This window comes from Toxorhynchites rutilus, chromosome 2, assembly GCF_029784135.1.
Source record: "Toxorhynchites rutilus septentrionalis strain SRP chromosome 2, ASM2978413v1, whole genome shotgun sequence".
NCBI classification, from domain to species: Eukaryota; Metazoa; Arthropoda; class Insecta; order Diptera; family Culicidae; genus Toxorhynchites; species Toxorhynchites rutilus.
In genome coordinates, this window is record NC_073745.1 from 40,306,416 (window position 1) to 40,320,771 (window position 14,356).

Consider the following 14,356-nt stretch of genomic DNA (forward strand, 5'->3'; position numbering starts at 1 on the left):
AGTCATTCACAAAAACACTCTGGAATTGGCATCGGAGTAGCTCACAGATGCTTTCTCTGCTGGAAGCTACTACATTGTCACGTGTCATCACGGTCGGTATACCGGACTCTCTCTTTTGATTGTTGACAAATTCCCAGAACTTTTTTGGGTTGCACTTTAAAGTGGATTGCACGAGGTCTTGATATCTGGCAAATAAAACTTTGTTGAGACGTCTGTAATTGTTGATGGCTAATGCGTGACGGGTTTTCCAAAAATAGGAGCGAGATCTAGTCAATTTCTTCAAGGCGGATCTCTTCGCTGCTTTCAAACGTTTCAAATTACGATTAGACCACGTTGGATGCTGGATGTTAAGGATTCTTTTCTTCGGAACAAACTGGTCGATTGCATAGAGCAACACATTAGACAAGGCAAGCGAGCCAGAGTCATTATAGTTTATTAACATTTTTAAATGAAATGCTACCAACTTTAGAAAACTGAAATAAAATATAGTAGTTTTTTTTTGTTTTTCCCTTCCAATCATAATATTCATACTTATTAGCCGGGCCCGAAATCTTCGAAGATGAAAAATGAAAATCGACTCTCTCAGTAGCTTAGCTTCAACTAGGACTACTTCGGCATTCGCCAACATGATTTGAATTGACTAGAAATGAATTGATAGCGAGGATGATTGATGAACTATTATAGTCAATGGTTATTCTAATTGACGTGACAAATCTACCTCTTCATTCAACCTGACTTCAATTCACACTTCTACTCCCCCTGACATGAATATATATCCTATATATTCGATTTTTTATTGGAAACATGAAACCTTTGAGAAACCTTATTGGCGGTTGCCAGCATGGATAAACTAAAAGCGTTAGAGTGAGTTGACATCTACCCTATCAAACTGATAAGACCAATGCTAATCTTGTTGTGTTCAAATGAAGCTTTGCGACAGTAGATTTACCTCTCCAGCTACTCACGGAATTCTAATGGAAAATCGGAACAAACTTGCTAACAAACAAATACCTGAAGAAGTGAGCGAAAGAAAGCAGGAAGCTAAGTTGAGCTAAGACCGATCCAACGAATGCAAGTGAGTTGACAAATCAGCATCATCTCACACAGCTTTAGGGTCGCTGGATATAACGCGCAGTATCTTATGTGACCTATGAGTCGCTTGTTACGAACTACATATTTTGTTAAAATAGTTGAATATAGATCTAGGAGTTTGGTAGAGGTCTAGACTACCTAAAAATACAATAAGGATGTTTAGTCTATATACCATTGACTTGGTTGATACTGTGAATGGATCCTTGGGTCGGAGGTACGGCCCCATATAGGCCCTTATATATAAGTCGTGTGATTACTGCCAGCCATACAAGCTCACTAGCGCTGAAATCCGGGTTTAGGCATCGGGAAATTAAAAAAAAAGAGCAAATGATGTTTGTCCTTATTGCTTTAGGGTGTGCAAATTCAAATCTATCCGGGACCGTTTTGTTTCCGTAGGACTGCGAAATTATTTTCATCAATTCGCTCGTTTATCGCTTCGGAAATTATTTCAGGATGCTTAGGAGTTTTTTAAATAACTCTTTAGTAAAAAGGAAAAGACATCTCTGGACGCTTCAACTTGATGAAACGGTAGAAGAAAAAACACGCCGCGACAGGAGCGAAGCACAAACACCTGTGTTGTCCCTCATTTTATGTCTTATTGCTGGTTTTTACAAATCAAAATCAAATATCCTGGCCTAAACAAGCAATTCCCAAACTTGGGCTTCACATTTTTTTGTCGCTGTTCTACTACTTTGTTGAGAACAGCTTTTTGCGTTGCAAGAACCTGCTGCATTGTTAACTCTGAGTTAGGGTAGTCCTTTGGAAGTATGCCTACCTGAACACTGTTAATCACATCCCTATACGATGACTTGTCCTTACCTTCTGTTCTTTAAGGCTGTACAGGGGATTTCGCTCTAGTCGGATTCAAGCGATGTTGAACTGATCCCCCATCAAGAGACAGTTTCGAACCCGGGACACGACCCTGCTTCTTTGGGCGTGGATTATCGCCGCTGCTATCGCTATGATGATAGCGCTTGATTGGGTTCGAGTTTGGTGTCACCAAAGGTAGCATAGCCAACCGCTGTGCCTCATCAGGAGTGATCCCGCTTTCAATAAAGCGTTTGAATCGCTTCTTCCCAGCCCCGCTTAGAGGTTTCATTGACTCGCTCTTCAGTTTAGTGCCTTTTTGGTCCTGCCTGAGTAGAGGTAGTCGCAACCTCCAATGGTGGTTTCGAGATCATAGCGATTTGTAAATTGTCATCATCCGAGTCAGTTGCAGTCTTGTCAGTATTATCTCATTTGTTCTCCTTTTGGACGACGAGCAGGAAAGTAGATCGTCATCCGATATACGAGGTATGGCTATTAAATAACGAGACTGCGCGCCTGGAGGGCGCCCTAGAGGGGTGGGGGAAAAACGAATAGTGCGTTCGGTAGCTTGAAGTGCTTACTATGAACGTACGAAACGCGTTTTTGTAACTATAGTAGTTTGTGAGCAGCAGTGGTTTGAATGAACCGTGGTTTGTAGTGGGCGTCGGAAATCATTTGTGACGAAAAACACGAACATCAACGCACCTGCCCATAACGCGCTGTCGGTGAAGGAATTTTTAGCCGATAAGGGCATTCCAGTGCTCGAACATGCCCCGTACTCGGCAGATTTAGCCCCATGCGACTTTTTTTTTCTATTTCCCAAGATCAAATCCGTGTTGAAAGGTACTCGATTTCAGTCCATAGAAGAGGCGAAGGAAAAAGCGTCGCGGCTTTTGAACGCCATCACAAAAGAAGAGTTTCATCGTTGCTTCGAACAAAAAATCGTATGGAAAGGTGTGTGAGGAGCCAAGGGGATTTGAAAGGGAGCATATCGTTGTACCGTAATTTTGAAAATATAACTCTTTTTCGTAACCTCGTTTTCGTCTCGTTTTTTAATAGCCATACCTCGTACTCTGCATATTTCCCTCTTCTATATCCATAGTTTTGTTGTATTTTTTTTTAAATATATCGTTTATTTCAAAAATATAAAAATGTATTTACATAAATAAAAATTTTTGGCATCTTAAGCAGAATGCAAGTGCGCCAACATCAATTCTTCCGTTAATGTCATTAACATACACCCATACCTCGCTTTACGGCTTAGATACGTTCCACGAAACTTGGCCGTAAAGCGAAAGCTTAAAGCGAATCAATTATTCTAATTCAAATTCAATCGGATCGGTTCTAAATACAGAAAATATGTAACATGGTTTATCATTCAAATACATATTATCTTTTCATTTTATTTGTACATAAAATAATAACAGACTCCCAAAACAGTAATCTATAAACAAAAATGAAAGAACTTCATGTTCCATGAATTATGTATTAATATCGATATCGAAATTTTTTTTTTGCCGTTATAGCGAAACATTTTAGGCCGTAAATCAAAAAAGTGCCTTAATTGAAGAGGGCCGTTATGGCGAAATACCGTAGAAAGAGCGGCCGTATAGCGAGGTATGGGTGTAGTTGATAAACAGAATTAATATTTTCAATATTTGACTTCGTTTGGTAGTTGCTATCAGGGCTCTGCATATCATAGTCAACTGAGGATAGTCAGCTGACTAACTGACTCACTATATCCATAGTCAGTTAAGGCTGATTTAGACGATGCCAGTCAGCGCTCTAGTTGAAGTATCCAGTGAACAGAGAACAGACACTCTGTTCAAGTTACTTGTACCAGTATCGAACAAGTAATTGGCCTCTAACTTAAACAGAGTGTCTGTTCTCTATTCACTGGATACTTCAACTAGAGCGCTGACTGGCATCGTCCAAATCAGCCTTTAGTAATGACTTTGGCTTCTTCACGCAGTTTCTCCGCCAAAACGACTGAACAGTCAGTCGGGCGTTTAGTCGCTATCTCCCTTGTCCTCATTGCATTTTGAAGTGACTTCCCCCAAAATGAATTCGTTCTTCTCTTTCTCTCTCTCCCATGTACATGTGCATGCATCGATGTTTGAGTTCAACGTGGTTTGACATACGCTACAGGTGAGCTAGATTCTTTTGTATCGTACACGAAAATTACTTACACGTATAAAATAACGTGCAGTGTGTGTGCGCTATTTTGCACGCCTAATACTAACTAATACCCGCAATGCAAGTGTCGTTGATGCGTATAAAATGTTGGGAGCATGTGCGTTGATGTGCAAGCATTTGTGCCTTCACACGATTTATTGTGACTAACATCGCTGGGTTTTGAAAATATCCATCGTACGCTTGCCTCAGCTGGTTGTACAGCCGTTGATGTTCCGAATAGTAACAGTAATCGTTCGCTAACTGGTCCAAGTTTAACTGGTCTGCTTTTTAACTAGGCGAACGTTAACTGGTCCATGTACTAGTTAAAAAGCAGAATTTCGTAAACAATCGACGCCATATCCGAATAGAAGATTTGCTTTGAGGGGCATTCGAATGTAGTTTAAAATGTTATAAGAATTTAAATTATTTTCGCATGACAAAAACATTGATAAAATTACAGAAAAATAATTTCCTCATGTTATATTTCATATCTGTTGTTGAAGTTCCCCTCGATTTTATTTGACGTTTTACATGCCGGACTAGTTAAAACGCGAATGTCGATAACCGGTATTCCCTTTTCGCCCAGTTAGCGAATGTTTACTGTATTCTACCTGTTCACAAAATAGCCAAATCTATTAAATAAAAATATAAGTTTTAGCAGGAAACCAGTTGGATTGGATCAATTGCCACGGCTATTCGGTTAGTTTAAGCGAGCTCATATAGTCACTTTGTTGTCGACCCGCAGTGATGCCAGAAACCCCAATCTTCTAGAAATATTTTTTTCCGTTCTTTCGTTTTCCAGACAAATGACAAAAAACCGAAAAATCATCAAACAAAAACATTGGTCGAAACGTACATTTTTATTCCTGTAGGAGGTTCAATCCAAAGGTTTTCTTTCCAACATCACAATGTGTGTTCTTCCATCAAAGTAATGCTGTAGAAAAGTTAAAATATTTTCGCATTTTATAAGGATTTGATTTTTGTTAGTTTTACGTACGCGGTGTCGGGGTGGCCGTGTACATAACGTACAAATGAAACACGCACGAACGTAAATACAAACAAATTAAAACTATATTTGAACGAACTAAAAACAGACTACATTGAACGATGACGGTCTGACACACCGACGCGAGTATAGGAGTAACTTTTTTGGACAAGTGCCTTTTTTCATATTCTAGAATATTGTTGAACGAAATGTGTAAATTATTGTTAGTGGAGTGGAATATTTATTGCATATAATGCATAGGATCATTACCGGACTATTCTTATTTGATTTCAGTCCCTTCTGTAACTGGATTGAACGGATCCATATTTAACTATTCGTCGTTGGATTCATACGTTCAAAAGCAAAACATAAATGTTTGACTTTCGTATAGTTATTCGCTAAATATAATGGTCATACATATACACACTTGTGAGAGAATTTCACTTGTGGAATAATTGTAAACAGTAAACTATAAACCGATTAGCTTATGCTAATTTCTAACAGTTTCTAGTTTCGGGGATGGACAATATCGACAAGAAAATAAGAAAAAGAAAAGGAAGTTCCTAGAAATCCTTTTATATCATCTTTTCATGCCCCATCTAAAAAAGGCATTAATTTTTAGTTTTCCAAAAATACAGAGACAAAGATTATTAGAACCTCTATCATCTGGTAATTATCTAGAAGATCGTTATACATTCTTCCCTTTGATAAAAGACTCGAAAAATACGCATCAACTGCATGAAATGTAAAAAATATGTTTGTTTCGAGCATGCAGTTATGCTATGTTCTGATTCTTAGTCCAATGAAACCACAATCGATTAATACGTTTTTATGTTGTTTTATAGCTCTTTATACTTCCATGAATTATATTCAGTTGCTTACTTTTAATTTATAACAGTGAAAAACTCGAATTTCGTTATTTGTGTTGGAGTATCAAAAATTACTCTGTTTCGAGGAGGCTGGATTAGATGACTATTAAAACATAATAAAGATGAAGAAAACATATCTTTTGGAGTTTTTTCATTCAATCATACCTTGTTCTTTAAATAAATACCGATAAAGCCTGAAAAATACACAATGGCAACATTACAGAGAAGTTCAATTTTCGGTCTGTGACACCGTGCGCGAGTATACGTGTTATGATTTTGCACGCGAGTACAGGAGGGTTAACTGCCATCAGTGAGCTCAGCGATGTTTGAGTTGGTACGGTCGTTAGGGATGTCCATGTTCCCAACAGTTAGGTATGTGAGGTTATTTACTTTTCGCACATAGCTGCTTTAAGCCGAATTTATCGCCAAATAAAGTCATACGAAATTGAATGAAATTGACAGACATGAAAAATCAAATCAAAAATCTGTTCGATTTTTCGAAAGCTTGACCTAATATGAGTTAAGAAAAAGTGATGCTTTCTGAATATACTAATTTATATTCTCGCCGGTCACTGTATTGTACCCACTAGCAAAGACACACACACACACCCTTTTTCACGTGTTTCAAATTACGTCTATCGGGTGGGTTTTTATCATAAAAACATCTCTCCCTGGATGTTATTCAACACACATAGCGAGCACCGATTTCTATCGTTGGTGCGTATTGGTACGTATTTTGCCATTCTTCCAGTGTATTAACTAATTATGACACACTACAAGCTAAAAATACATCTCGCCAATGCTGATTATTTTGATTGACCCATCATGCTTTGCCTTTCAGATCCATCAGAATGAGTATCGCTAGAAGCAGATGTGCCGTGCTGTTGCTCAGTAGTATCAGTAGGAGTGCGACCGCTTCAACGATCACGGTAAACAACAGTGTCATTTGCGCTTATCATACCTTCGATAGCAACCAATCGTCACCAACAATCGCCTCTAGGAGGTGGTAGCAAAGATAACAGAAGAGTTTCGCTTTCTTCGCTAAATGTGTGTTGTTGTTTCAGACATTTTTCCCACTCCACTGCTCGTAACATGAAATTTGTGCAGTTTACTGTCGGCTCGAAGGGCGGTCCACAAAAGCTTGGTGTCCTGTCCGAGGATAATGGTTGTGTGACCGAAATTGCCGATAAACTTCCGCAGGATCTTATTGGTCTGATCAAATCTGGCGTTCCTCTGGGCAGATTGGCACAACAGGATGCGAGAGGAAAGTCGTTCAGCGTGAAGGAGGTGAAGTTGCTGGCGCCGGTGTCGAACCCGCAAAAAATCCTATGCATCGGTCTGAACTATCGGGGACACTGCGAGGAGCAGAACAAACCCGTCCCCAAGGAGCCAATGTTTTTCAGCAAATACGCATCGGCAATTGTCGGACCGTACGATGAGGTGATTGCCCATGGAATCACGAATGTGAGTAGCAATTGTGAATTTTTTAGGGGGCATATTGTAGTATAAATTTGTTACTTTCGTTGCAGCAAATCGATTGGGAAGTGGAATTGGCGGTCATCATCGGCAAAGAAGCCAAACATGTATCCAAGAGAGCTGCCATGGAATATGTGTTCGGATACACCGTTGCACAGGACATATCCGCCCGCGATTGGCAGAAAACCCGCAACGGAGGTCAATTTTTGATTGGCAAATCGATGGATACGTTCTGTCCTCTTGGGCCCGCCGTTGTCCATAAATCATTGGTACCAGATCCTCACAACTTAATCATCAGGTGTTCAATAAATGGAACGGAAAAGCAGAAGGGTAATACCAGCGAGTTGGTGTTCAGGATCGACGATATTATCGAACGCGTTACACAGTAAGTCATCGATAATTGTATCATATTAATTGCAAATGTTTATACTCTATTGGATCATCCGTAGATCAATTACATTACTGCCAGGGGATGTGATTCTCACGGGAACGCCTGCCGGTGTGGGTATGCATCGCAACCCACCGGAATTCCTAAAACCCGGGGACGTAATTGAAAGCGAAATCAAATCAATCGGAAAAATCGTAAACAAGGTCGTTGCAGATTAGTGAAATATCTCAAAAGACTCATGTGCGTTGATATTGCTAACGCGCTTTGATTATACATTTCGAACGAATACTTTATTTACGCTTAGAGAAAGCCCCATAACAATGCTGTCTAATATTGCAATGGGTTGCGCCGCGTTTCCCGCAATTCTTCCCTTGTGTGATACGGCGTGTACGGATCGTTGATGTAGTGCTTTGGTCTCTTCCAATACTTGGTGACCATCTTATCCAGTAGGGTCGCTTGCTGGGAGTTGACAAACACGTGCTGTCGCAGACGCCGTTTTCGTGCCGCAGATTTCTTCCACAGATGCTTATGTCGGCCAGCCTTGGTGCGGATCCATCCGCCCCAGTCGAGTCTCTTGAAACGCTTTATAACCGCTTTGACGGTTTTCCTTTTGCCTTTCTGTCTGGAGAATTTTATGACCGTGCGGGAGGGCTGAAGCTGTTGGTTGGGCGCAATGCATTTCGCTGTGTTCAGGACTTGAGGATTCGCTAGTAGACCAACCTGGGCCGTGATCGTGAATGGAGTGCGCTGCCCCGCAGCATTGCTAATCTGCAGAAGAGTGGAAAAATTTCTCGAGAGTGCACTGATGTCAGTTACGGGTTTCGATATGACTCCGGTAGAAAGTGGGACACGAGATAGATGCCGGATTGCTGGAATACAATGAAATTATTATTGAGTTTAACAGTAGAAATATGCAATCATACTTAAGCAAGCTACCGAACGAAGCATTCTAAATATATGAGAAATTAATTATCATAACCGAGTAGCGAATTACAATCTGTACCACAATATGACAGCTGATCACATAACATCGGGCGGGCGTGTTTCACTCTCTTTCTGGATCTTCAGAACCTTCAGAACTTTGAACAGGGATGCCAGTCCTTCAAAAAATTCATACCCCGCAGATACGAAACCTTTATGTTTTTGCGACAATAAAGTGCGCTGCACATACAACCCCCGTCACCGTCAACTATTCTCATGGACTAGAGATGGGCAAACCGTTCATGAACTGTTCAAAAGAACTAGTTCACCAAAAAGAGTGAACGAACGGTCGTTCTTTTTTACTGGGCAACAGTTCACATGAACTGCTTACCCAGTTCAGAACGAACTGTGTACGGAGACCGCTGGCTGAACTGTGTGTACAGTTCAGTTCAGAACGAACTGAACGGTGGACGATGAACTGTGTATACAGTTCAGAACGAACTGTTTACGATGACCGCTGGCTGAACTGTGCGTACAGTTCAGAACGAACTGTGTATGGTGATCGGTGTATAAGGGTGGGTTTAGACTAGTGATATATTCATATGAAGAAATATGATGAGATTTATAGAAATCGCATCAACCGTTTACACTAGCGTGAACTTCTATAATGAATATATTCATATCTTCGGTGAATTTATTCACCTGAAGTAGAACTGCATCCAACTTTAGTGATTTCAGACCAGTGAGAAATTCACAAGCGTTTACATATGCTGAATTTATTCAAGTTATATATACCGCGAATAAGTATATCATATTTATTCTCAACCGTTTACACCTATTTCACGTGAATAAATCCATCTATAGCTATAGATCTCCCTAATGTAAACCCGCCATAAGAGGAAGGCGAGCGAACGAGTGATAGACGAATGCTGCTGTAAGGTAAATAGTCCTCAAATTAACGAATGGAAACAAACGATAACCCCATGAAATAACAAAAAAAAAGGTGTCGGTATTGTCGTTTTCATAATAAAATGCAATATTTCAGGATACGATGGTTCTTAAATTGGATTGTTCGATTATTTATCAAATAAAGTTTTAATTTCATATTTTCAAGTTGAGGGTAAATATTTCAGTAAGATATGCAATCACAAGAAAAAAAACAGGTGAAAGCGAAACGATTCAAACAGTATTTTTCAACAGTAAATAAAAATTTGTGTCGCTGATATGAAATGTTTTTATATTATATCATATTGTGCTTGATAATTTCGAGAAAGTCTTTCGCGTTTTGGTACAGTTTTGCTATAGCAGTTATTGCAAAACATTGTAGAAAAGCAGTGCAACGCTAGTTTATGCTGAAAGTAATAAATCACGGTTCAAAATAAATCAAAATTACAAAATCATAGTTTGATTTTCTATTCTGCTAAAATATTTTTAACAAAATTCGGACACAGAGTTATTGCTAACAAATAGCATTTTATGAATGAAAAGAACAGTCCTACATAACATTTCACACTTTTTTATACATGATTTGGCATATCCCTCTAATGTACGAAAGAGTGAGTGAACTGCTCAAAAGAACTAGTTCACTTAAGTGATCGGTTGGTCACTGAACAGTTCATTAAAGTGAACTGTTTTGCCCATCTCTATCTTGGACTTATTCTGCCGACGTCATAGTATGATAAAATAAAATTTCCATGGGAAAATGTTTGATGTTTCATTCCTTTACGGAGACGGGATGTTGTATGGTTATCGCACTATACAGGTTTTTATTCGCGTGTGATATTTTTGAAAAGAGTACTTTACAATGATATGTGACAATGTCTATCTGCGTTGACGATAATAAGCTTATTTTCTGAGTTAGTAAAGCATCTAAGTTAATAATGGATTTTCAAGCGTAATGAACACATTTTATAAGTAGAAATTATTTTAGAAAATGAACATCTCGATATAAAATTAGTTTTCTTTATAAATTAAAAAAAAACTTTTTTTTAAGCGATGAAAAATTTTATTCGAAAATTGCATCTGAAAAATAATTTATTTTATAATTATACATTTTAGTGATAATATCAAAAAATTTAACTGTCGCCATTTGAAGCGTTTTTTCCATTAAATCTTTGATACAGCAAAGATTGAATACAGAAAAACTATGGAAATTGAGAAAAACTAAGCACGACAACTGAAATATGTTCATTTAATTATTATGCATTGATCCTGATTTTTGGCCTTTTGGATGAACTATATATATGAAAATATATGGCGCCCTTGGTCTCGAAACCACGTAAACCATTAAAAACAATTACAAACAATAATTACGAAAATAAAATCCGATTTTTTTGCAAGTGTAGTATTTTTTTAACCCATTGCTTGGCAGCGAAATGCACTTGAAAAATGTATTTCATCGACTCCGCATGACCCAGATGAAAAGTATCTGAATTCTGTGCTGTGTTTATTCGGCGCTCTCGTGTTTAAGTATTTGCCACATTTGGTATCAAGAGAAAATATGTGTTTGTGATGAACTCTCGCTGATAAAAATTAAACTTGAGTGCAGCACAGCGTTTGTTTTCTGAAGACTGCGTAAATACCGATACTGGTTAACAAAATCTTAATGAAAAATGGGTGGATTATATCTATGATATAACCGCAAGGTTGACGTGGAACTACCTTAGCTTAGTGATCATTTATTTGTATTGATTGAATTTTTGATTGAATGAAACAATTTCCGAATTCAATTGAATTCAATATATTTGCTTTGTGAGTAAAAAGATTGTATAATGCCATGTGAGGTCAATTCATGCATTTGGATAAATTATGTTCTTCGTTGCAAGTAAATTTAATGACAGTCTTTTTACGTTTGGTATGATGACATCTTGGTTTTGAAGTCTGTGTTGGACAAACACATTTCAGTCGGACCAAAAAGGCCCCCGATTTGCATGTGTTTGTAATACCAATTTCCCCACGCTCCATGGATTCGAAGTCTGTGTTAGGGAAACACATTTCAGTCGGAACAATAATACTCCCGACTTTCATGTATTCGCAAAGCCCAGGCACATTGATTTTGAAGTCCGTGTTAGGGAAACACAGCTCGGTTGGAACAAAAATACCCCCTACTTGCAAGTGTATTCGCTAAGCGAATTCCCACAGATAGTGATCCCCGATAATCGTTCGACTAATTGATTAATCGAATACTTCCTACATTTTTAGGTTTTATCCTAAAAATCAATCATAATCTTTGACGCTCCCCTAAACTCCTAAACGAAGCTCAATGCCGTCAACGCGAATTGAGCTTAGTTTACGAGTTTAGGGAAGTGTAAAAGAGAATGATTGATTTTCAGACGGAATGAATACTTTTTTGCTTCCAAATGGCTTTCTAACAAATGAGAAATATAAGTCTAACTAATTATTTCTCTCAGTGTGACGAATAATCGATTAATGGATTATTTGAGGCGATCAATCGTATTGAATAACAAACTGCTGAAAAGTATTCGATTAGTGGATGAACGATTAATTTCAAAAATCGGGGATCACTACCCACAGGTAAATTGATTTTGTTCGGGAAACCGTAAATCGGACCAATCAAAACTAGGCAGTTAGGGTGTTTAGATAACGCTTGACATTTCACAGTTATTCAATTGTTTAACTAACGAAAAATAACATTTTATTAATTGCGATAGAAGCGTAGAAATATTCCGTATCAATTGATGATAACATCTTTCTGATCCAGTAAGAAATGTTCGGGTTATAAGCATTTGGAATCTTTCATTTTTTCTGCATGTTCTGTGTTTAGGTTTTCATTTTACCCCCCATATACTCCGGTTAGACGTAGTCCCACGTCAAAAATCATAGCCCAGCCCTATCACAAATCCGCAGATTTTTGATTTTCAGTGAAGAAAAAATAATCTGGCATTCCTGCTGTCAAAGATTCAAATTTTGGGTACATTTGTTGATGCCAGTGTCCCATGTGCGTTTATTTTTATTTGTTTTAACTCTGAAACTTTGCCAGCTTCCAGCAAAAAACACTTTAGGATGGCTCAAGGCAAACTGAAGCTGAAGAAGAAGGATCCGGTTAACAACAAGAAGGGAGCGAATAAAAAGGGAGAAGCTTTCAGCAGACGGAAAAGTAAGTTCCTCATTTTTGTAATGCGTTTTCTCTAGAACCGATTTCCAATGGTTGTATTCTAGGAGCACCAATCCAATCGAAGAAGCACAAATTCCAGGAGTCACTCAAACTGCAGCAAGCAGTCAGCCGAACACTGAATCAGAAGAACGAGGACGATATCCGCAAACTTGTCTACGAAGGGCAAAAGAACCTGAGTCAAGCGCAACAAGCAGTGTCGGAGCACCACAAGAAGAAGACAAACGAGACCCAACAGGCAGGGTCGTCGGCGTCGTCGAAATGATCGGCCGATGATAGACTTGTACATTTATTGTTTCTGTAGTTTGCTGTTATATTGCTTTATAATATAAATGTTCTTTTTGAATAATTTATGTACAGTAACGTCTCGATTATATCACTGAAAATGTTTCGCTTATATCACGTTTTTCGAAACATTAGAAATAATATGGAAATTTCAATTCGTCGTTGAATTATTGATCAAAAACTGATGTTTGAGTATTCATACCGCCTCGATTGATTAGTTGTAGCCTACGAAGTTTTTCTATTGCGGGATTTGTAGCGAATGTTGCGTATTTTATTTGAAAGTCCCTCGTACTACTTCCATAAGTACAAAATCAACAACTATGGATGATTCTGATCAATTTTCTCTTTGATTGTTTGGAATGAAATGTAGGACCTGTTCCCTTTCTCAAGATCCTTCCCCGAAGGAGTCAGTAATACAGTATTTCGTCAATTGTTGAAATTCTATTAGAATGTAACCGGTGATACATTTTTATGTTAGTTTTTGCGAATTTATTGCAAGACAAAATTCGGTAGTATGTTTAAATAAGTGTGTGCTTTGACTAGTTAACGGTATCCGACTTGTACGCTATAGGAAGTGACCACTTCCATGTCAAGACTTACTAGACCAGAGAAGAAAGTTGGACATAAGAGATTATAATTAATTTAAGTTTAGGAAACTAAAAAATGATTCTCTTGCAAACTAAGAAATTAGTACGTAATTTTGAAGCACATGCGTCATTCTTGTTAAGTAGTGTTTTAATTTTGAAAAACGTTTCGGCATTCGTAAGCTTAAAATATGAACGAATGAACAATTCGAAATATAAAGCATATCTACCGAGAAAAATAAGAAACGGCAATCATGCTAAATTAAGACTGAACACTGAACAAGGCACATCTTGGCAACATGCTTTATCAACCACCATCAATCAATCTTGAAATCGAGTAGGTGCGGTGTAGTTAATAGAAAGGATTTTCTTCTGTTCAACTTGTTTATGATTACAGCCAGTCTTCAGAAAACAAACTCAGCGCTGCGTTTGAGTTTAATTTTCATCAGCGCGCGCTCAAAGAACACTTGTATTCTTAATTCTACACTGAGAGAAATAATTAGTAAATATAACGAATTTTTGACGTAGGACTACGTCTAACCGGAAGATATAGGGGGTGAAATGGAAATCTAGGCACTGAAAAAGTAGGAAAAAATGCAAGATTTGGAACGCTTATAACTCGAGCATTTCTCAATAGATCGC

General features: G+C 38.2%; 3 protein-coding genes across 3 annotated transcripts; 2 read left to right on the forward strand and 1 right to left on the reverse strand.

Moving 5' to 3' along the window:
- The first annotated feature begins 6,528 nt into the window (after positions 1-6,528).
- On the forward strand, positions 6,529-8,065 carry LOC129771803 (fumarylacetoacetate hydrolase domain-containing protein 2A-like). Its single transcript, XM_055775849.1, has 5 exons — positions 6,529-6,655; positions 6,770-6,931; positions 6,993-7,392; positions 7,458-7,789; positions 7,854-8,065. Exons 2-5 carry the CDS (start codon positions 6,780-6,782, stop codon positions 8,008-8,010), a joined length of 1,041 nt encoding a protein of 346 aa, XP_055631824.1. The 5' UTR covers positions 6,529-6,655; positions 6,770-6,779; the 3' UTR covers positions 8,011-8,065.
- LOC129771806 (39S ribosomal protein L35, mitochondrial) lies at positions 8,043-8,870 on the reverse strand. Its single transcript, XM_055775853.1, has 2 exons — positions 8,716-8,870; positions 8,043-8,661 (listed from the first exon to the last, which is right to left on the reverse strand). Exons 1-2 carry the CDS (start codon positions 8,738-8,740, stop codon positions 8,120-8,122), a joined length of 567 nt encoding a protein of 188 aa, XP_055631828.1. The 5' UTR covers positions 8,741-8,870; the 3' UTR covers positions 8,043-8,119.
- A 3,761-nt stretch (positions 8,871-12,631) lies between these two features.
- LOC129771807 (uncharacterized) lies at positions 12,632-13,198 on the forward strand. Its single transcript, XM_055775854.1, has 2 exons — positions 12,632-12,830; positions 12,893-13,198. Exons 1-2 carry the CDS (start codon positions 12,737-12,739, stop codon positions 13,108-13,110), a joined length of 312 nt encoding a protein of 103 aa, XP_055631829.1. The 5' UTR covers positions 12,632-12,736; the 3' UTR covers positions 13,111-13,198.
- Positions 13,199-14,356: the final 1,158 nt, after the last annotated feature.